Consider the following 17,245-nt stretch of genomic DNA (forward strand, 5'->3'; position numbering starts at 1 on the left):
CGCTTCATGTTGATGAACTGTTGCTACATAATTTACCATCGTCCATTACGAAGGATTTGCAGCATTTGCTCTTACTCATTAATGGTAGTACCTGATGGTGGCTGATTGCGTGTGAATCTAGCCCGGGGAGCCAGTGGGATTTGCAAGTATCAGAGGTCCTGCATAACCCGGTGATTCATGCAGCCAGCAGTTTCGCTCCACCTCATTTATTCACAAGATTGACATCGAGCTTATGCTCCATACTGAATATCACTTTCCAAAAGGCGGCGAGTGTCTGTTCTGTGTTTTTCCTACTGCGCTGGCTCTCGTCCCCTTTTTTTGAATAATCATTGTTGTCTGAAATGTCACCATGTAAACTCAGTGGCCCTCAGACACACCACGGAAATTCTGCAAGGATTCTCTGTCTTTGTGTATGCATACAATGTATTGCATGTACTGCACGTTTTAGTAGATAACACGTTTACATTTTCTGTCTGATAAGACAATGTTGGTATTGTCCAATGCTTCTGAAGTTGTAGAAGTTGGAATTCAACCAGTTTATTCTGGAAAAATGCTCTTCTCAAGTCCCAAAATGTCACCATATCTTGTAGATTATCTTGAGTTCAATGCATTTCAGTTGCTTGTTTTTTAATGATAACATCACAAAAAGGTAAGAACGATTTCATAGAGAATGAATTGGCAAAATTACTCATACAACATTTTCATGTTTTATTTTATTGCTCCATAACTCACTCCAGTGTAACCTTTCTTAGCCAGACATCCCGTGTATAGCAGCAAGCTCTTGTTTTGTCTGTATTTCCTGATAAGGATGCAGCTTGCTAGGGGGTGTTGGTATTTTCTTTCAGGGGAAATGGGAAATATATATATAGCTAATGTTTTTTTCCTTTGTTTCTTTCTTTTTTTTTTTTCCAACTGCTTCACTAGAGTGGGAGCCAGGCGGACACGAGATACTTTCTCGCACACTTATCCCCTGGCTGCTTGAGAAAAAAAATGATAGCATCTAAATAACCATTGCAACAATCTTCAAATTGTTTTCATAACTGACAGTTCAAGGAAAATGGTAATGACAGTAAATGGAAACATCAGGGATCGGTGGAGGCAACTTCCTCTTTAACATACAACTACTGGCACTTGTTTTTACACAAATACAGTACGGACCTTTCTGATGGCGATCTTGAGCTCCGCCCTCTTAGCCATGTCCCACAAGCTTGTAAAATGGCGATTGAACAGAACATAATTGAAGTCGATACTCTATCGCCTATTCCAGATAATATTGGGGTATGTTTTTTTGCCAAATGTGTCAGCCTTGTCCAAGAGAGTTCTACAGAGACGTCTCAACTATTTCACACAAGGATATGGACACGGGGTTAAAATTTTGGACAGAGGAGGACGCAATGTCAGAGTTTCAAGGAAATGTTAGCGATCAATGCAAAAAAGTTTGATGCCTCACAAACTTCATATTGAAATCGAACAGGATAAAATAGTGGAATCGTACTGCGCATGTAAAGCAGGGTGAGTACTTTTTACTTGGAAAGATCACGAGTAATGTCATTGTAGTCTTTATAAGTGAGTGAGTGTATTCATTTGACTTGGCTCGTAAACGAATCTAGTGCTCTGTCTTAAAAGTCTGATGAGATCCAATTAGGCACATAGAGATTTCTCTTGCATGACATCGCACATTTACGTATCCCTAACCCGACTCTTCGACATAAAACATTACACACTTCATTCAGCAGGTCAGTTATACACTAACAAAGTGGAAGTTGTTCTCCTGCAATGTATAAAGCCCTGATAATAATTAAATCAAACTCAGAGAAGATACTTCTCCCTCACTTACCTTCGAAAATACAGCCTTGTGTTTGTTGATATTAACATTTAGTTGTACGTGGGGTCTTCCGTAAGCCTTCATCCATCGTAGACACTTCCTCAACTGTGTTTTAGGCTTTGGAAAATTAATCAACTGGGCCTCTTGTAACCTAGTAGGATATCTTCCATCAGAATTGCACGTTCCCCAAGTGCATCTGGGGACCATTTTCTTTGTAACATTAACTTTTCCAAGCACATGCTACTGACAACCAGCATTGCTTGTGGGACAATACGATGAGAGGGGTGTCTCAAGCCGGGTTTTAAGACAATGCGACTATCTGATTGGCTATTGTTGTACGAGTGATTGACAGGTCGGAAAGGTCCATTGGCATAAACACTTTGCACAGCATATTTTAAACCTTATCCATGTTGTACTCTGAGATGCACATAATTTCTGACAATATCTTGCTAACTTAGTACAAGTGATTGACAGGTCAGAAAGGTCCATTATGACTTACGTTGGATTTAGGTCCGGAGACATACGTCGCCAGTCCATTACCTTTCAATCGAGTTTATTTAGCAAGAAAGTGGTAGTGTCCAAGGTGTATTTGGGTTTTTTTTCATGTTGGCATACTGCCCTGCGGCCCATTTTCTGAAGCGAGGAGATCATGCGCTGCTTTAGTATGTCACAGACTATATTGGCTGTCCGGCACTGAGAAGCTTTTACTCTGGTTATATTATGATTACATTCTGTTCCTGGTGGACGGCGGGCTACATTTTTAAACTGTCAAAAGATGTGCTTTCACAGTCACGGTCCAAATAATAAACCTAGTCGACCGTAGTAAAATGTGGTGAACCTGACAAAATGCAACAGTACGTAATAGACTAGAAAAATTGGAGGGGTAGGATGGGAACCATATCACTGGCGTCTGGCAGAAACTTCATCTAATTTTGATCAATAACATACTTTTTCACAGATCGATTATATTGGTCAGTCCACACGTGGGTATTTCATTTTTATAAATTACAGACCATTATAAAGTTTTGGAAATGGCCTGATGTATTTGACAATGCAATGTTAACCGCTCCACAAATGTGCATTTTTTTGGAGGTGGAGTGGGGGGTTCCGGAAAAGTGAGGGTTTTGGAGTTGCAAGGTTTCTCCCTGACGCCAGTGATATGTATTTCCTCAGCATGTTGCGTATGTATTTTGGTTGGTTCATGTTTTGTTAACTTTTGTTACTGTTCTCATGGCACTTGAATGTGTATGGTAGCCATTTCATTGCATTCAATCACGGTGCATAAAGATTTACAGGTCTGAGGTAAGATGTAGTTTTGGATTCTGGTACAGTATGGCATAGCATGTGGTCTGGAAGGGAATATAAAGCCAGGTCTGGAAGGGAAACGTCATTCAAGTCTGCTGTGGCCACAAGTGTGATCCAAGGCTGCTAGCCATCACTGGCTAGGAGAGAGTAACAAAATGATAAACATAAATACAATTCCTCACGTAAACCTGAATAATATGTACCTCATTCAGCTTGGCAAGTGAGCTAATCTAAAATTCAAGAAATCGGTTCTCTGGGAATTACTTCCACAAATAGAGCCAAACAGACCACGACATGTAGGCTGGGATGACGACTGGTTTACTTGAAAGTCCAGGTCCGCCCCATGATAATACTGCTAATTTCTACAAGACAAGAATTATGGTATATAAATGAACACACAAAAATATAATAAAGATTCAAGCTTGTTAAAATGTCAGGTAGACCTGTTCTAAAGCCAGGTTAAGAAAAGAATACTACAGCCTTGGGATTAAGTCTCCCTTCATGAGGACTATATTGTTTTTATTGACTCTGTATGAGATCATTTCAAACAAGTCAAACATTACGTGACTCCCTTTCCTCGGGGCAATGCATAACAATTCATCGCTTCATTAGTTTTGAGGTGTCTTGACAGTTTATTTGCAGACACAAGCCCGAGATATTGAGGCTCTGTCACAAACATCTCAACAGGATTGATTTTCCATGCCCCTGGCAAGCAGCTGAATGTCACCACTGAAGGATGTATATTTAGAAGCCATGTGCTCGATTTTATATTATAAAGCAGTTGGTGGTGTTGGTGTGACACGAAGCCACACACAATGGCAGACATAGACTCCGTGTGGTAGCGAGTTCATGGGCAGGCTTTTTCACTTGCTTCCACCGCCACATGCACAGCTTTGCCAAATTGGTGCTCTCGGCATTTCATTGATGGCTTAATATTATCAAATAAAACTTGTCCTCATGGCCATTCTCACTCAGGGAATACTTAGCCTTTGCCCCCATCATTTGCTTGACTTTCACAAGGCAAAATATTGTTTTGTTAAGTGACTGGTAATTGAAAATGTTATGACAGCTGATAGAGCCCAGTACACAGGTACCACTGCATTTATTATATGAAGAAACTACACTGTAGATGGATATATATATATATATATATATATATATATATATATATATATATATCCATGCCATGCCATGGCATGCCGTGCCCCACATTCAACATGGCCACCACATACACCGATCCAGTCACCGATTAACGTGTAATTGCACCGTAATTCGTTGACTTGGTGATGAAGTGCTGGCGCTCACTTTTTTTTTTCCATTTTGTTTTTCAACACTCTGTTGGAAAGTGGTAGTCCTTGCCAAGTTTCATCACCTTGCTGTGCCCCTTCCTGTCATGGTAACGAAACCCTCGCATTGCATGGGCTGCTCAGAACAGAGGAATGGGGTAAAGCAACAGTTATTTCGCTTTGAAAAGTGATTTCATTTTAAGTGGTCCTAGTCAATGTTAAGTGTCCTATAATTATTTCTGTTGTGCATTTCGACAAAAGATTAAGAGACATTTTGTCAAGACACTGTGTACCCGTTTTAAGTTTTAAAGAATTATCAAATAAGTTCTTAGTTTATTAGTACTGAATGAATGAATTAAATGATTCAGCACTGGATTTTCTGGAATCAAATTTAGATTTGTTGCTGCGTTCAATCACACAGACCATCTCGTAAATCATTAGTTCTTGACAGTATTCCACTAATTAACCTTTCCATCCCAGCATGTGTTTTGGCTCAATTAATTTGTGTACACAATTTATCCATCCATCCCTTTTCTGAGCCGCTTATCCTCATGAGAGTTTGAGCCTATCCAGCTGTAATCGGGCAGGAGGCACGGTACACCCTCAACCAGTTGCCAGCCAATCACAGGGCACATAGAGACAAATTACACTCACATTCACACCTACGGGGAATTTCGAGTCTTCAATTATTGCATGTTATTAGGATGTGGGAGGAAACCGGAGTGCCGGGGGAAAACCCATGCTTGCACAGGGAGAACATGCAAAATCCACATAGGCGAGGCCGTGATTTGAACCCCGGTCCTCAGAACTGTGAGGCCAGCACTCTAACCAGATGCGCTGCCATACACGATTTCGCATTTTTTTTTTCCTTTCACCATTGGCAATTTATGTGGCTTGCCAGTCTGTTCACTTTTTTTTTTTTTTCCCAGAGATTGCATCTGTACTTTTACACTATATTAAATTATTTTTCCTCTGTTAGTAATCAGTCACTGCTGAAGAGAGATTTTAGCTATTGAAAAAGCCCTTTGCTTTTCTCGAGGTTATTTTGTGATTTGCTGTTTTTTTTGCAGTCCATTCAAAATTGTATAAGCGTTTTTTCCCCAAGGCCAACAGCTTAAACAACCGTTGTGAGACAGCTTTGGCACCAGTTTGAATTTCAGTTTCAGGGACCAATGGCACATGGCCGCATGGTGTGATAAAACATTTTTAATTGGATGTTGAGCTACAAACTTTTAACAGCACACTTAGATTACTGAAAATATCAACAGTGTCTTAAAGGTGACTTGTGATATTGCGCTACGTTCATTATCCAACATTGTTGGCCTGTGGCTCTTCAAAAGCAGGCGCGTGATCAGATTTATCTTCACACTTGGGAATTTTTTGGTGATCAATAAAATGATTGACAGAAGTGTTCAAGGGACAGTTAAATTAGCCGATGGAGATGTTTCTAAAAAGTCAGTGTGATCAAAGTTACTTACTGTATATGGGTTTTGAGCTGCACATTTTTAAACAGTTAACTCTCAACTTACATCAATTGGGTGAGGGTGGTCCTTATATGTTACACTTTTAATGGTGCCTTATTGGGGGCAAAAGCCAGTGCGAACTGTAGGGCGGCCTCAAGCCCAGATAAATGCAGAGGGTTGAGTCAGGAAGAGCATCAAGCTTAAAAAATTGCTTAACAAATATGAGTCTTCTTCTAAAGAATTCCATACAAGAATGCTCAAGGGCTGGGTTAAAAATGTCTGATCCCGTCCCCGTTAACCGACATGGCGTCAGTGGAAATTCAGCTCCTGTGGGCTGAAGACGAAGGAGAAGTGGAAAGCTGTTTTTTAGGGAGAAAGATAAGGAGAAAACACAGACCCTAGAATTGAGTATGGGGACTTTGAATGTTGGAACGATGACAAGAAAATGTTAATTTACCTGCAGTGTTCAAGAATTCACTTAATCCAGAATAACAAACGGCCTCAGTCAAACTTAAATGACAAAGGCTCAGATGGTATTAAAACAATTGCAAAAAAAAATGTAAAAAGAACATCAGTTTATGGTTTTCGCTAGTCACCGCTGAAACAGCCACACAAACATTCAAGAACCATGTGTCATTTTTCATCAGTCATTTCAAATGGACGCATCAGTGATGACAGGATGATTCTCTGTGCGTGTGGGTGGGCAATGCAAATGCTAATGCAAATGACACCCTGCCAGGTATTAAAATACTTTTAATTGATCAGCTTTTAGACTGACGGGGATGAGAGTATAATTTTAAATGCACTGACATTTAAAAAAAACACACACTTAGACATGCACACACAGATGTGCATAATAGGGTGGAAATCCTGTTGACATCAACATGGGGATTGTGATGATGTGAAAGCAGCATCCTGAAAAACGACTGATTATAAGACACGACATATTTCACAAATACTTGATAAAGTAATAGTTTTTCAAAACTAAACAAAATGACATACCCAATGTTTATGATTATATTACCGCATGCATTAAAGCAGTCATTCCCAACCACCGTGCCGCTACAATTATTGTGCCATGAGAAATCCACCCATTAATTTTACATACCTTTTCTCCTTACTAGGGTCATGCTGAAGCTGTGCCCGCTAACTCTGGGCGAGAGGCAGGGTGCACCTTGAACTGGTCCCTAGGCAATCGCAGGGCACATAGACAACCATTCACAGCTATGGGGAAAATTAAAGTCTCTAATTTTCCAATCATGCATCAGTTGTCCACCAGTCTGCTTTCACAGTAGATCACAATATAATCTGAGAACATCATGGTCCATGGGAATGGCAGTCTAACCTCATCTGCCAACCTAGGCATCACCACTGCAAACAGGAAGGGGCACAGGGTTAATCCCTGATGCAGTCCCACCTCCATCTTAAATTCCTCTGTCACACTTATAGCATACCTCTCAGCAGTTCTGCTGCCCTCATACATGTCTTGTACTATTCTGACATACTCCTCTGCCATTCCAGACTTCCACACACTGTATCAAAGTTCCCCTCTAGTTACTCTTGTCAGTTTCTTTCTCGAGAACTACAAAGACACAATGTACCTCCTCCTGAAATTCTCTGTACTTTGCCATCAACAGCCTCAAGTCAATAATGCATCTGTGGTACTCCTTTCCAGGCATGAAACCATAATGTTGCTTGCTATTACTTCTGTCCAGACTCTAAGCTCCACTACTGTTTCTCCTAACTTCATTGTGTGGTTTACTAACTTTATTCTTCTGTACTTCCCGCAGCTCTGCACATTACCCTTGTTCTAACAAATGGTCACCAGCACACTTTTCCTACATTCCTCAGGCATCTTCTCACCTGCTAGATTTCTGTTGAATCAGATGATAAAAAAACGCCAGAGCCAATTCTTCTAGATATTTCCATACCTCCACAGCCATGTCATCAGGACCAACTGCAACTTCTTCCGTTCTAACTTCCCCGACTAATCTTTGCTACATCCTGGTCCACCACAACTGCTTCTTCTAGTTTTCCCATCCCTCTCCTTTTCCTTGTTTAACATCTCCTCAAAGTATTCTTTACATCAATCCATACTGGCAACAGTCAACACATTTACATCTCTATCCTTAATTACCCTCACCTGCTGCACATTCTTCCCATCTCTGTCTCTCTCTGGCAAACCTGTATAGATCCTTTTCTGTCTCTTTAGTGTCCAACCTGGCATAAATGTCATCATATGCCATTTGTTTTCTCTTTATGTAGTTTTTACCTGCAAGGGCTTTTTTTTTTTTAACTTCAAGTTGAGCTCTGGCAAAGTGATTATACAGAAGGAGTCATTGACTCTTCTGTGGCTCTTTTAGAAATCACTGGTGTCATAAACATGGTGGTGTGACATGGCATAGTAAATCGTGTACCCTGCCTTATGCTCAAGAGTCAGCTGGGATAGGCTCCATCTCATCTGTTACCTTGCGAGCAAATTTAAATTTAATTAAAATTGTGCACATCTGAAATCCTGGAGAGACAAAGATGTGTTTCCTAAGCAACAAAATTGTGTAAAATAGTTTTAATGGTAAGCTTGGACCAGTTTATAAGATTGTCTTTTGAGTGATTCCTGACCAGAAGGTTTCCCTATTTACCTGCGAGGTGTCATCCTCTCATATTCTTGACACTACCATGACAGAAGACAATTACCGCGTGAATAAGAAAGACGCTTGGGTTTATACATGCTTAGGGCGCACAAATAAAGCTTTGTACACAATACCTGGTTTGAAAATAGATCAAATGGGTTATCATGTATGCCATGAAATATTTGAAATAACCTAAGTGTTTAAGTGGACAATGCTGAAATGGCTAAAAATCTGTGTGTGCATGGCTGAAAGGACAGATGCAATTCCCCGTACAGTCATTACTTCATGCCTGAGCAAACTTTTTTCCTTTGTGTCACATTCATGGCTTCAGCCATCTTTTACGCCTCATTGCGTCTTGCCCACGCAATAATGTGAGAGAGCAACTGAGACCAAATTATATATTTCATCTTCATTGTTTGATCTTATTTTTCGATCATCTTTAATCTAAATTTTTACCATTATAAAATCATAATTGGAAAAACGTCCAGGATGTGTTTTACTGTTGTGGTCTGAGCCTAATGACTTTCCCCCCTAGAATCTAGTGAAGTACATGGTAATGATGGTTATTTATCCAACTATACAAATATGTTCATATTTCCGTGCAGTTTTGTAATTCATGTTAAATGTTCCATTTTTGTTTTCTCCGCAGGGTGTATCTGCTGACCCCAACATTGCCTTGGCCCTTGCGTCAGAATCCAAGATGGTCAAAGAGAAAGAAGAGGAGCAGCTTCATCCAGTTTCTGAATCACAAGCCATCAAGCTAGGTAGAACTGGACCTCTCCCAGGCAAGCCACCCTTCATATACCCACCCCTTCAAAAACAAACAAAAAATAAGAAACTACAACTCTTCAGACATTTGTCATAATCTTCTCTGATGGCTTCTTTTGAAACTTCTGGTCTTTTTGGTTCTGCTCACATGTTTCTTTGTTGTTCTAACATAGTAGTTGTCATTTATGGGGTTTTGGCTTTCTATACACAGTGCATGCAATTAGGGATGTAACTATCAAATATTTTTACAATCAATTATTCTATCGGTTATTCCATTGATTAATTGAAGAATAGGATAAAATCATGACAAAATCATTTTTTCCGGGTTACTGTATATTAATTATTATTGGGATTTTGTGTTGTTCAATGATTTAAAAAAATCTAATTAACTTATCAAATAAGCAATATTGAATGACAATAAGTGATATTCACGCCAATGTTTTTGGAGCAGCTTCTTGGGTACTGATTAATATGAAGCTCGACTAGTGTTATATGCATTGTGTCATATACAGTTTATTCATACTATGGATGCAAACAAACAGCTAAAATGCTTTTGGGTTTATTGTAGGGGGACCTCAGAAAGGGAAATGAAAAAATAGTTTCAGAGAAATGTAAATTTGAAAAGGGTTGTGTGAAGTACAAGGGGAATTGTTTCATCTGAAGGAGATTGCAATCTGAATCAATTATGCAACTCATTGACCAATCTGTCCTTTGAAAGAAAGAATGGCATTCATCCAAAGTTCAACAATTCAAACTGTTTTTCTAGGTACAGCAAGTAAATGTTTGTTCCAAACAGTCAAACAAAAAAACATGCATGATAGGTTAATGGAGGACTCTTATATGACTGGTTGTTTGCCAATATGGGTACTGGAATTAGCTGCCAAGCAGTCCAGGCTCTCTTCCAAAGTCAGCTGCGATAGGCTGCTTCTCACTTGAACAACTGCGATAGAAAAGGATGGATGAATTGACTTTGTTATATGTAGGGACGTCTCGCAGCCATGTTGAACTTGAATTTCAAGAAGGTCAAACCTGTGCCCCTTGATATAAAGACAGATAATTGTGACATTTAAGTATTGTCAAATAATTAACTTTCTTTAGGACCCCAGATTGAATACAAACTGTTTCTTGTCTGCTCATAGTACACAATAATTGGATTCATTTTCAGCTTTCCTGACACGTACGCCAACACACTAGTATAAAAGAACATCTTCAATTTTTAGGTATGTCTATAAATATTGCAATTGCCACCTAAGGGCTGACACTGACATAGCAATGCCACTGCGTTTTTAATTGTGCGATACAGAATCTGGCAAATCAAAATTTCAGTTAGGCAACCTAGAAATGTCTCACTAATTCTGTAGGTTGTTTGATATGACAATTGCTTGGAAGTTTTTAATTTTATTGTTTCAAGCTTTTGAAATAACAAAACAATGAATAAAATATGTTGATTCATGTGATTTTTAAGGCGGCACGGTGGGACGACTGTTTATAGCATCTGCCCCAGAGTTCTGAGGACCGGGGTTGAAATCCCAGCCCCGCCCATGTGAAGTTTGCATTTTCTCCCTTTGTCTGTGTGAGTTTTCTCCTGGCGCACCTGTTTAATTCCACATGCCAAAAACTTGCATTAATTGCAGACTCTTAAATTGCCCTTACGTGTGATTGTAATTACGAATGGTTGTTTGTCTCCATGTGCCCTTGATTGCCTGGGAACCTGGGTGTACCTCCTATCCGTAGAGAGCTGGGGTAGGCTCCGGCACTCCCACGACCTTTGTGAGGATAAGATATACATGTTGGCCCAAGACTGTTAAGTCATTGAGGGAAAAACAAAGAAGTTGATAATTTAACCCGAAACACACAGGGAGCCAATTCTTAAAATCAGTCAAATGTGCTTCAACCTTGTGGTCTTTATTGCGTATGGAAGAAAGTTCAATATACAGTGGATATTAAAAAAAAATACAAAATGTCTAGGCACCCTTCTTCAAATGACCCCAAGATAAAGTATTCCAAACTTTTTTTCACCAGTAATGTGTCCCTCATTTTTTCAAAAACCTGAAATTTGAACAGATTGACTTTTTATATCCACTTATAATAATGTCCATTGGGTATGATGACTGTTTATAACTATTATTGAAATCTAAATTATCTGCTAAACTGTAATTGCTTATGGTTCATGTGCATAGTATTACATACAAAGAAGTAGAAGATCTCAACTGCCTCACTGATTGTGGCCTTTCATGTGACGGTTACTGTGTAATATTTAGACTTCGGTGGAAATCACTGTTCCTCAACGTACTTTTACTTACCCCTTGACATCCCTTTTTCATCAGCTACATCTCCATCCCTGAATCGAGCCTGACAGTTCAGGCGTTGCAAATATCCACTTAATGTCCGCTCAAAGGCACCTCGCTGGGTTGCCACCTGCACTGTAAAATCCAGCCAACTGCCAGCCTGCCGCAGGTTATTGCAACAAGTGCTGATCATTATCTTTGCTCTAAACACAATGCAGATTGGAGTAGACAAAATACTTTCATGTATGAACCCCCCAGCCCTCACTGTCACCTAGCCTTGTCTGCTGACAGTCACAAAGATGAATGCTCATTAGTCCCTCAGGGCCCACATTGTCAAAAGTGGTTTCCATCTGGGTGTTACATTCACACTATTTCACACCGTCGGGGAGACAAGTAAAAGTGAGAGCATAGAATTTAGGCCTGCAGAATTTTTTATTATTGTCCCAAAATGGATTTTCATTGTGTATGAATTTTAATCAGTTATTGGAGTTTCCTGTAATTGGACTAGAAGAAGTTAGTTCTGCTGAAAGGATGAGAACAATGCAACTTCACTATTGTCACACACTTTGGAAAGTGAATTGTGTGGCATTCAGTCACAGCTGATATTCACAGGGTGTTTCACGGACATTGAGTACATTAAAAAAATAAAAAATAATAAAATGATCGTTACATTTACTGTTATTGTACCTCATCGAATATATGTCCTCCCAACATACATTTTAGTATTAAAAGTTACTTTTGTTAGACGTGACATCATGTCAAAACAACTAGTAAGAACTTCAATTTGCAATCTGCCACACGCCTATTCATTGCCTCCTTCATGTTGGACACGTGATGTGATATGCTTTGGATTTTAACCTCTTCCTTTCCTTCGTCAATCGTTCTGTTCAAGTTGATACAGGTTTTGTCTGTCCAAATAATCAGCATGATTCTTGAACAGTGATGACGTTTTATGCTTTCTGGCTACATCTAATCGGGGTCTCCTGTTCTTGAAAGTTAGCTGGGGTCTTGACATTTTGGCAAATCCTTTGTATTTGCATGCATGTAGGCTTCCCTGGTACTAGATTGTAATGATTCACCTAGCTTCTTTCGCATTTTCTGGAATTTTGTTTTCGCTCATAATCATGGAAATACTTCTGAAATTATCTTTTTTTTTTTTTTTTTTTAAAACCTGTGCCGTTCAGGCCATCCAAAATCGTGCCTCTGCATGTCTTTGTGCCCGAAGAGTTTTGCTTTGCTCCCACAGTACTCCCACTTTTGTATTTATTTTATTGTTCCAATGTTTATTAAAAATGCAGCCGGACAAAAATAGTTTTAGAGAACAGACAAGGACAGAACGGCCAAGGGGAGTAGGGGCGCAAACAACAGCAGAACAATAGTTAGTGTAGATGTTTGACTACAAGTAACATGAGGAGTTCTGAGATTATCTTTTTAATTATGCACATACTGACTATTGCTTGAACCAATATTCTACTCATCATCGTTCTCATTTCTAATTCTTTTTGGTATATTTTACATTTTGGAAAGTTTTGGTGTGGTGTTGATGCAGCAAGATGACAGGTGGTGGGTCTACTGTTTGAGATTTGGTCTTCTGACTTGGCAGTGATTTAAAGCTTCTCTGTCTCAACTCACACTATTTTTCAGCCATCACTGAAGAATAATAAACATCGAGTAGTTTCATTGTTAAATGTGTGGTATATGAATGTGGATGGTTTGTACTGCCCAAGACTGTAACTTAAATGCCTTTCTTTTATTAATTCAGTTTCTCTTTTTAGAGAGGCTCTTGTTTACAAAAATTGACCCAATAACTAAATTTGCTTGGTTTAAATAACTACACGAGTCAGTTTAAGACAGGTTTGTGACTGGATTGCACCTGAGAGGTAAGTTTATTTTTGTTCAATAACCTTTTAATGCTTGTTGATTTAACATATTGATTGAGGTGAATGAATTATGGTAACTATCCTACGACGTCGTTAGCGTCCAAAGGATGAACTGTTTTCCTTTTGGATTGGTCTTTAGTTTCTTCAATAGCCAACACAAAAGCGCAATGCAAAATTACCACAAGATAAGAAAAGAAACGTGGTATTATAATCTTATTAGCCCCAGAATAGGGAAATTTGCATTTTTTTTCAGCAGTAGTGAATACATGACATTAAAAAATGGCATACAAGAAAGACACAGAAAATGTAGCCATTGTATGTACGCATAATAGAGGGAACTGAATTCGTGCAGTGCTTCTTATAACGAGTGCATAAATTTCGGAATTCATTTTTCTGTAGAAAAAAATGGCAATAATAAAATGAAAACAACAAAAGGAATTTGTTAAAGTGAGATGCATTTATTTTTAACTTACAAGTGATAATGTTTTTAGGATGCCAGCAGTTTGAATCTGAAATTACTCCATTTAATTCCATACTTCCATAATTTCCAATGGGGGAAATTAGATTCAAAAATTTAGCAAATCAAACATCGCTATGGTACTGCAGCTTCCACTGTTTTCCCATCCAGGCCAGTCAGACTTTTTAATTTGTCCCTTTCTGCTTTTCTAAATGTTGAAACAGAGATGTAATGCCAAGAATGTTTTCCCTCCCTGTTGGACAGGATGTGTTCTTCAAGGTACTGTGCAGAATATGAATAACCATGATTCTTGGACCACACTTGAATTATTTCCTTTTGTACAAACCCTTGGACAGAAACTGCTGTCATCCACTTGACCTATCTTTTATGATAAAATGATACTGTAAACCCATTTGAGGTTTAAAATCTATAGCTAAATCTCATCTGTATCCTGACTTACCTTGAAGGAATGGTTTGCTGCACAAATTGTACTCCTTTTATTACACCTGAGTTGAGGTTTAGTATTTGCCTAAGTCATCAGTGCTGACTGGTTAGTTCCTAATATTTCAAAACTATAACATTTTAGAGACATTTTAAATGGTTCTGCAACTGCTATTGCCATTCTCATTTTGTGATGCATACGTCTACAGTACAGAATCTATTTTGTGGAGCTGGACTTGATTGTACCTTTTCAAGCGAATTGCACGTGGGTGGCAAGCGGCATTCAAAACCCTTTTCTAATTAAATGTTTTCATAACCATGTCTATTGGAAGTAGAGCTGCAACTAATGATTATTTTAAACATCATTTTATTGGTAGATTACTTTTTTTTTCAATTGAATTGGATAAATATGTTTCAGTTTCCATTACTTTATTCAAAAGCAGGACATGATGTTAAATTTGACAGTGCAGGAAAATACACTAGACTCTTTATTGCTTTATATATAATATATATTATATATACAATGTATATTTTTTCAGCTAAAAATTAGAGCCCAGTTCATTCAGGTTAGTTTTTGAATAACAATAATAGTGCATAACTGCAGTGCACTGAATAAAAAAAAAAAACTGCAATGAACTGCATCCACAATAAGTGAACTTGTGATTTAGGAAAGAATTACTACAATATATCCAACTCAGCCCTTATAATTTTCTGAGAAGCTCACGGAGGATAATTCACCCTTAATATACTTCATACCACATGATTATCCATCAGGATAATCTTTCACAGACACCAGAGAATTGGGCCTGTGCTAACTTTGCTCTGAAATCAATAATTCAATCACTCAATCAAACTTTATTTGTAAGGGCTTGTAAGGATTTGTAATAATAAAAAGAATTAAACATAAGAACCATGGCCGTCGCTTATCCACAGGACACAGATGCATGTACGCACACACACAGGTTCAAGAATAATGTTAATCTAATAATCTAAGGGCTGAGTACAGAGCATCTAGGTGAGGAAAATGCCACCCAGATGGAGTCCCTAATGTGGCAGTAAAGCAAGGTACCCCTAAAAGTAATTTCAGACCTATAATCCATATTTCTTGTCAAGTTTTGCATTTGGCCATTGTTTACTTAAAATTAATGCATTACAACACTTGAAAATGAAGATTTCTGGCAATGGTTAAACATATGTCACCTTTTGTCAAAGACCTTAATTTGCTACCATTTGAAAAGTCCATATTATAGCTTCAGACTCCGTGGTGGTTCGTAATGCTTGATAACTGGATTCATATAAAATATTGTACATTGTATTAGATTCAATTTGCTTTTACCATTGATATATTTTCACTGAATATTCTTCAACCAAGTCCTACCTCCACATTTATTTTTTATCTTACTTGGTGGTGATTAATGAAATAAGCAATGTATCCTCTGACAAGTATTAAACCAATAGTGTGACCAACCCCCCCGCCAAAAAAAAAAAAGTTTCCAATGGTATGAGCGTATTTTGCAGTTTGTTTAATGAATCCGGTTGCCAACATGATAAAGTAATTGGGACATGTGGAATCTTATACTAGTCTCCCATGACATCAGCATGGAGAAAAGGTGTTTTTGTGTGCTTATGTGTTAAACTATGTCACTACTTTGACTCCCCTACCAAGGTCACAGTTGCCTGGCAACATTGGTCAATAAGCACATGATGGATTGGTAGTTTACTGGCACCATTATTTCTCTCTAATACTTGTCATTTTGTCACTGTCGGTCTCTCACAAAAGCAGCTGGTGTGCCACTTTGGCCCCGGTTTGGTTGCCGGTAAGTGGGGTTGGTATAGTTCAACAATTGACTTTATGATACGACTACATCAAGTTGATGGCTCTGTTGTCACGTCCTGTAGACTTTCAGCTTTCGGTGCGGTTTCCAGATAATAGAATAAAATAGAACAGCATACATGCTGTACTCCTGTTAAATATTGACACGCTTAACATATTAATTGAATTGGTAATAATCCCAGTAATCTCCATGCAGACAAGTGCAGCCCATTTCTCTATTGATCTTGTACAGAAAATAACGTGCATTTCTCAAGAGATCAGAGTGATATTGTGGATCTGTGCTTGCATGTGTGAATAGTTGGGATGTGCTATGCTTTGTGCCCTGTTCACCATAACTACGGCATCCTGTTCTCTCTAGAATTTTGAAATATTTGGACAAAAAACAACCCTCTGTTAGTAGAAAGCCGCATTTATTTTGAGTTACCTGGCAGCTTTATTTTGTTCCATGAATTTGATAAAAATGACAAGGCCTTAGTGCTTTATGATTATAGGGTAAAGGGGCAAAATATAGCCTTGTCAACACATGCATCACTTCATTTTGAAATGTTCTGTGGCCTGGATGGTGATGGATGAGCCTGAAAGAGACTAATTGCGGTTTTCAATTGCACATCAGGGACAATTTCTGGTCTCTTGATCTTTTTTTACCCGAAATAGATAACGCAACAGCTATAAAACACTGCAAGAGGTAATGTGAAGCAATTTTTTCCAATTATCGTTTTTCACTTTTTGTCCTTTCTGAAGAAACACATTATGCAATTGGCGGGTTTAACAGATTGAATACAATGCCACGGTTGCAGCAGAGTGCCCTGTTCCCTATTTATATACGTCTATCTTGACTCTCTCCACTGATGTCACTGTATGTCAGGGCAGACAGCATTAGTTCTGTTTCTACTCAGTGAGAGTGTGAATGTGAGTGCTTGTGTTTCTTGTCTGTCTACCAGGGCGCGAACATATGGCTTCATTATTGTGCTCCACGGACAAATTCAAAATCAAAGCCTAAAATAGCATGAATGTCCAGTGAAGCAATAAATGAAGCTTTATGTTGAAGTTGGTCCTCTCAGCACATTG

At 38.6% G+C, this 17,245-nt stretch overlaps 1 protein-coding gene across 6 annotated transcripts in view; it reads left to right on the forward strand.

The window, feature by feature from the left end:
* slc39a11 (solute carrier family 39, member 11) overlaps window positions 1-17,245 on the forward strand; it is a 67,240-nt gene that overhangs the window by 29,282 nt on the left and 20,713 nt on the right. For 5 of the 6 annotated variants that reach the window (XM_061810797.1, XM_061810796.1, XM_061810798.1 and 2 more), the window contains exon 5: window positions 9,159-9,294. In XM_061810797.1, the coding sequence (XP_061666781.1) occupies window positions 9,159-9,294 (136 nt within the window). The remainder of the gene's footprint in view (window positions 1-9,158; window positions 9,295-17,245) is intronic. The other variant, XM_061810801.1, reaches the window with a different exon arrangement.

The sequence above is a fragment of the Syngnathoides biaculeatus genome, chromosome 22, assembly GCF_019802595.1.
Source record: "Syngnathoides biaculeatus isolate LvHL_M chromosome 22, ASM1980259v1, whole genome shotgun sequence".
NCBI lineage: Eukaryota > Metazoa > Chordata > Actinopteri > Syngnathiformes > Syngnathidae > Syngnathoides > Syngnathoides biaculeatus.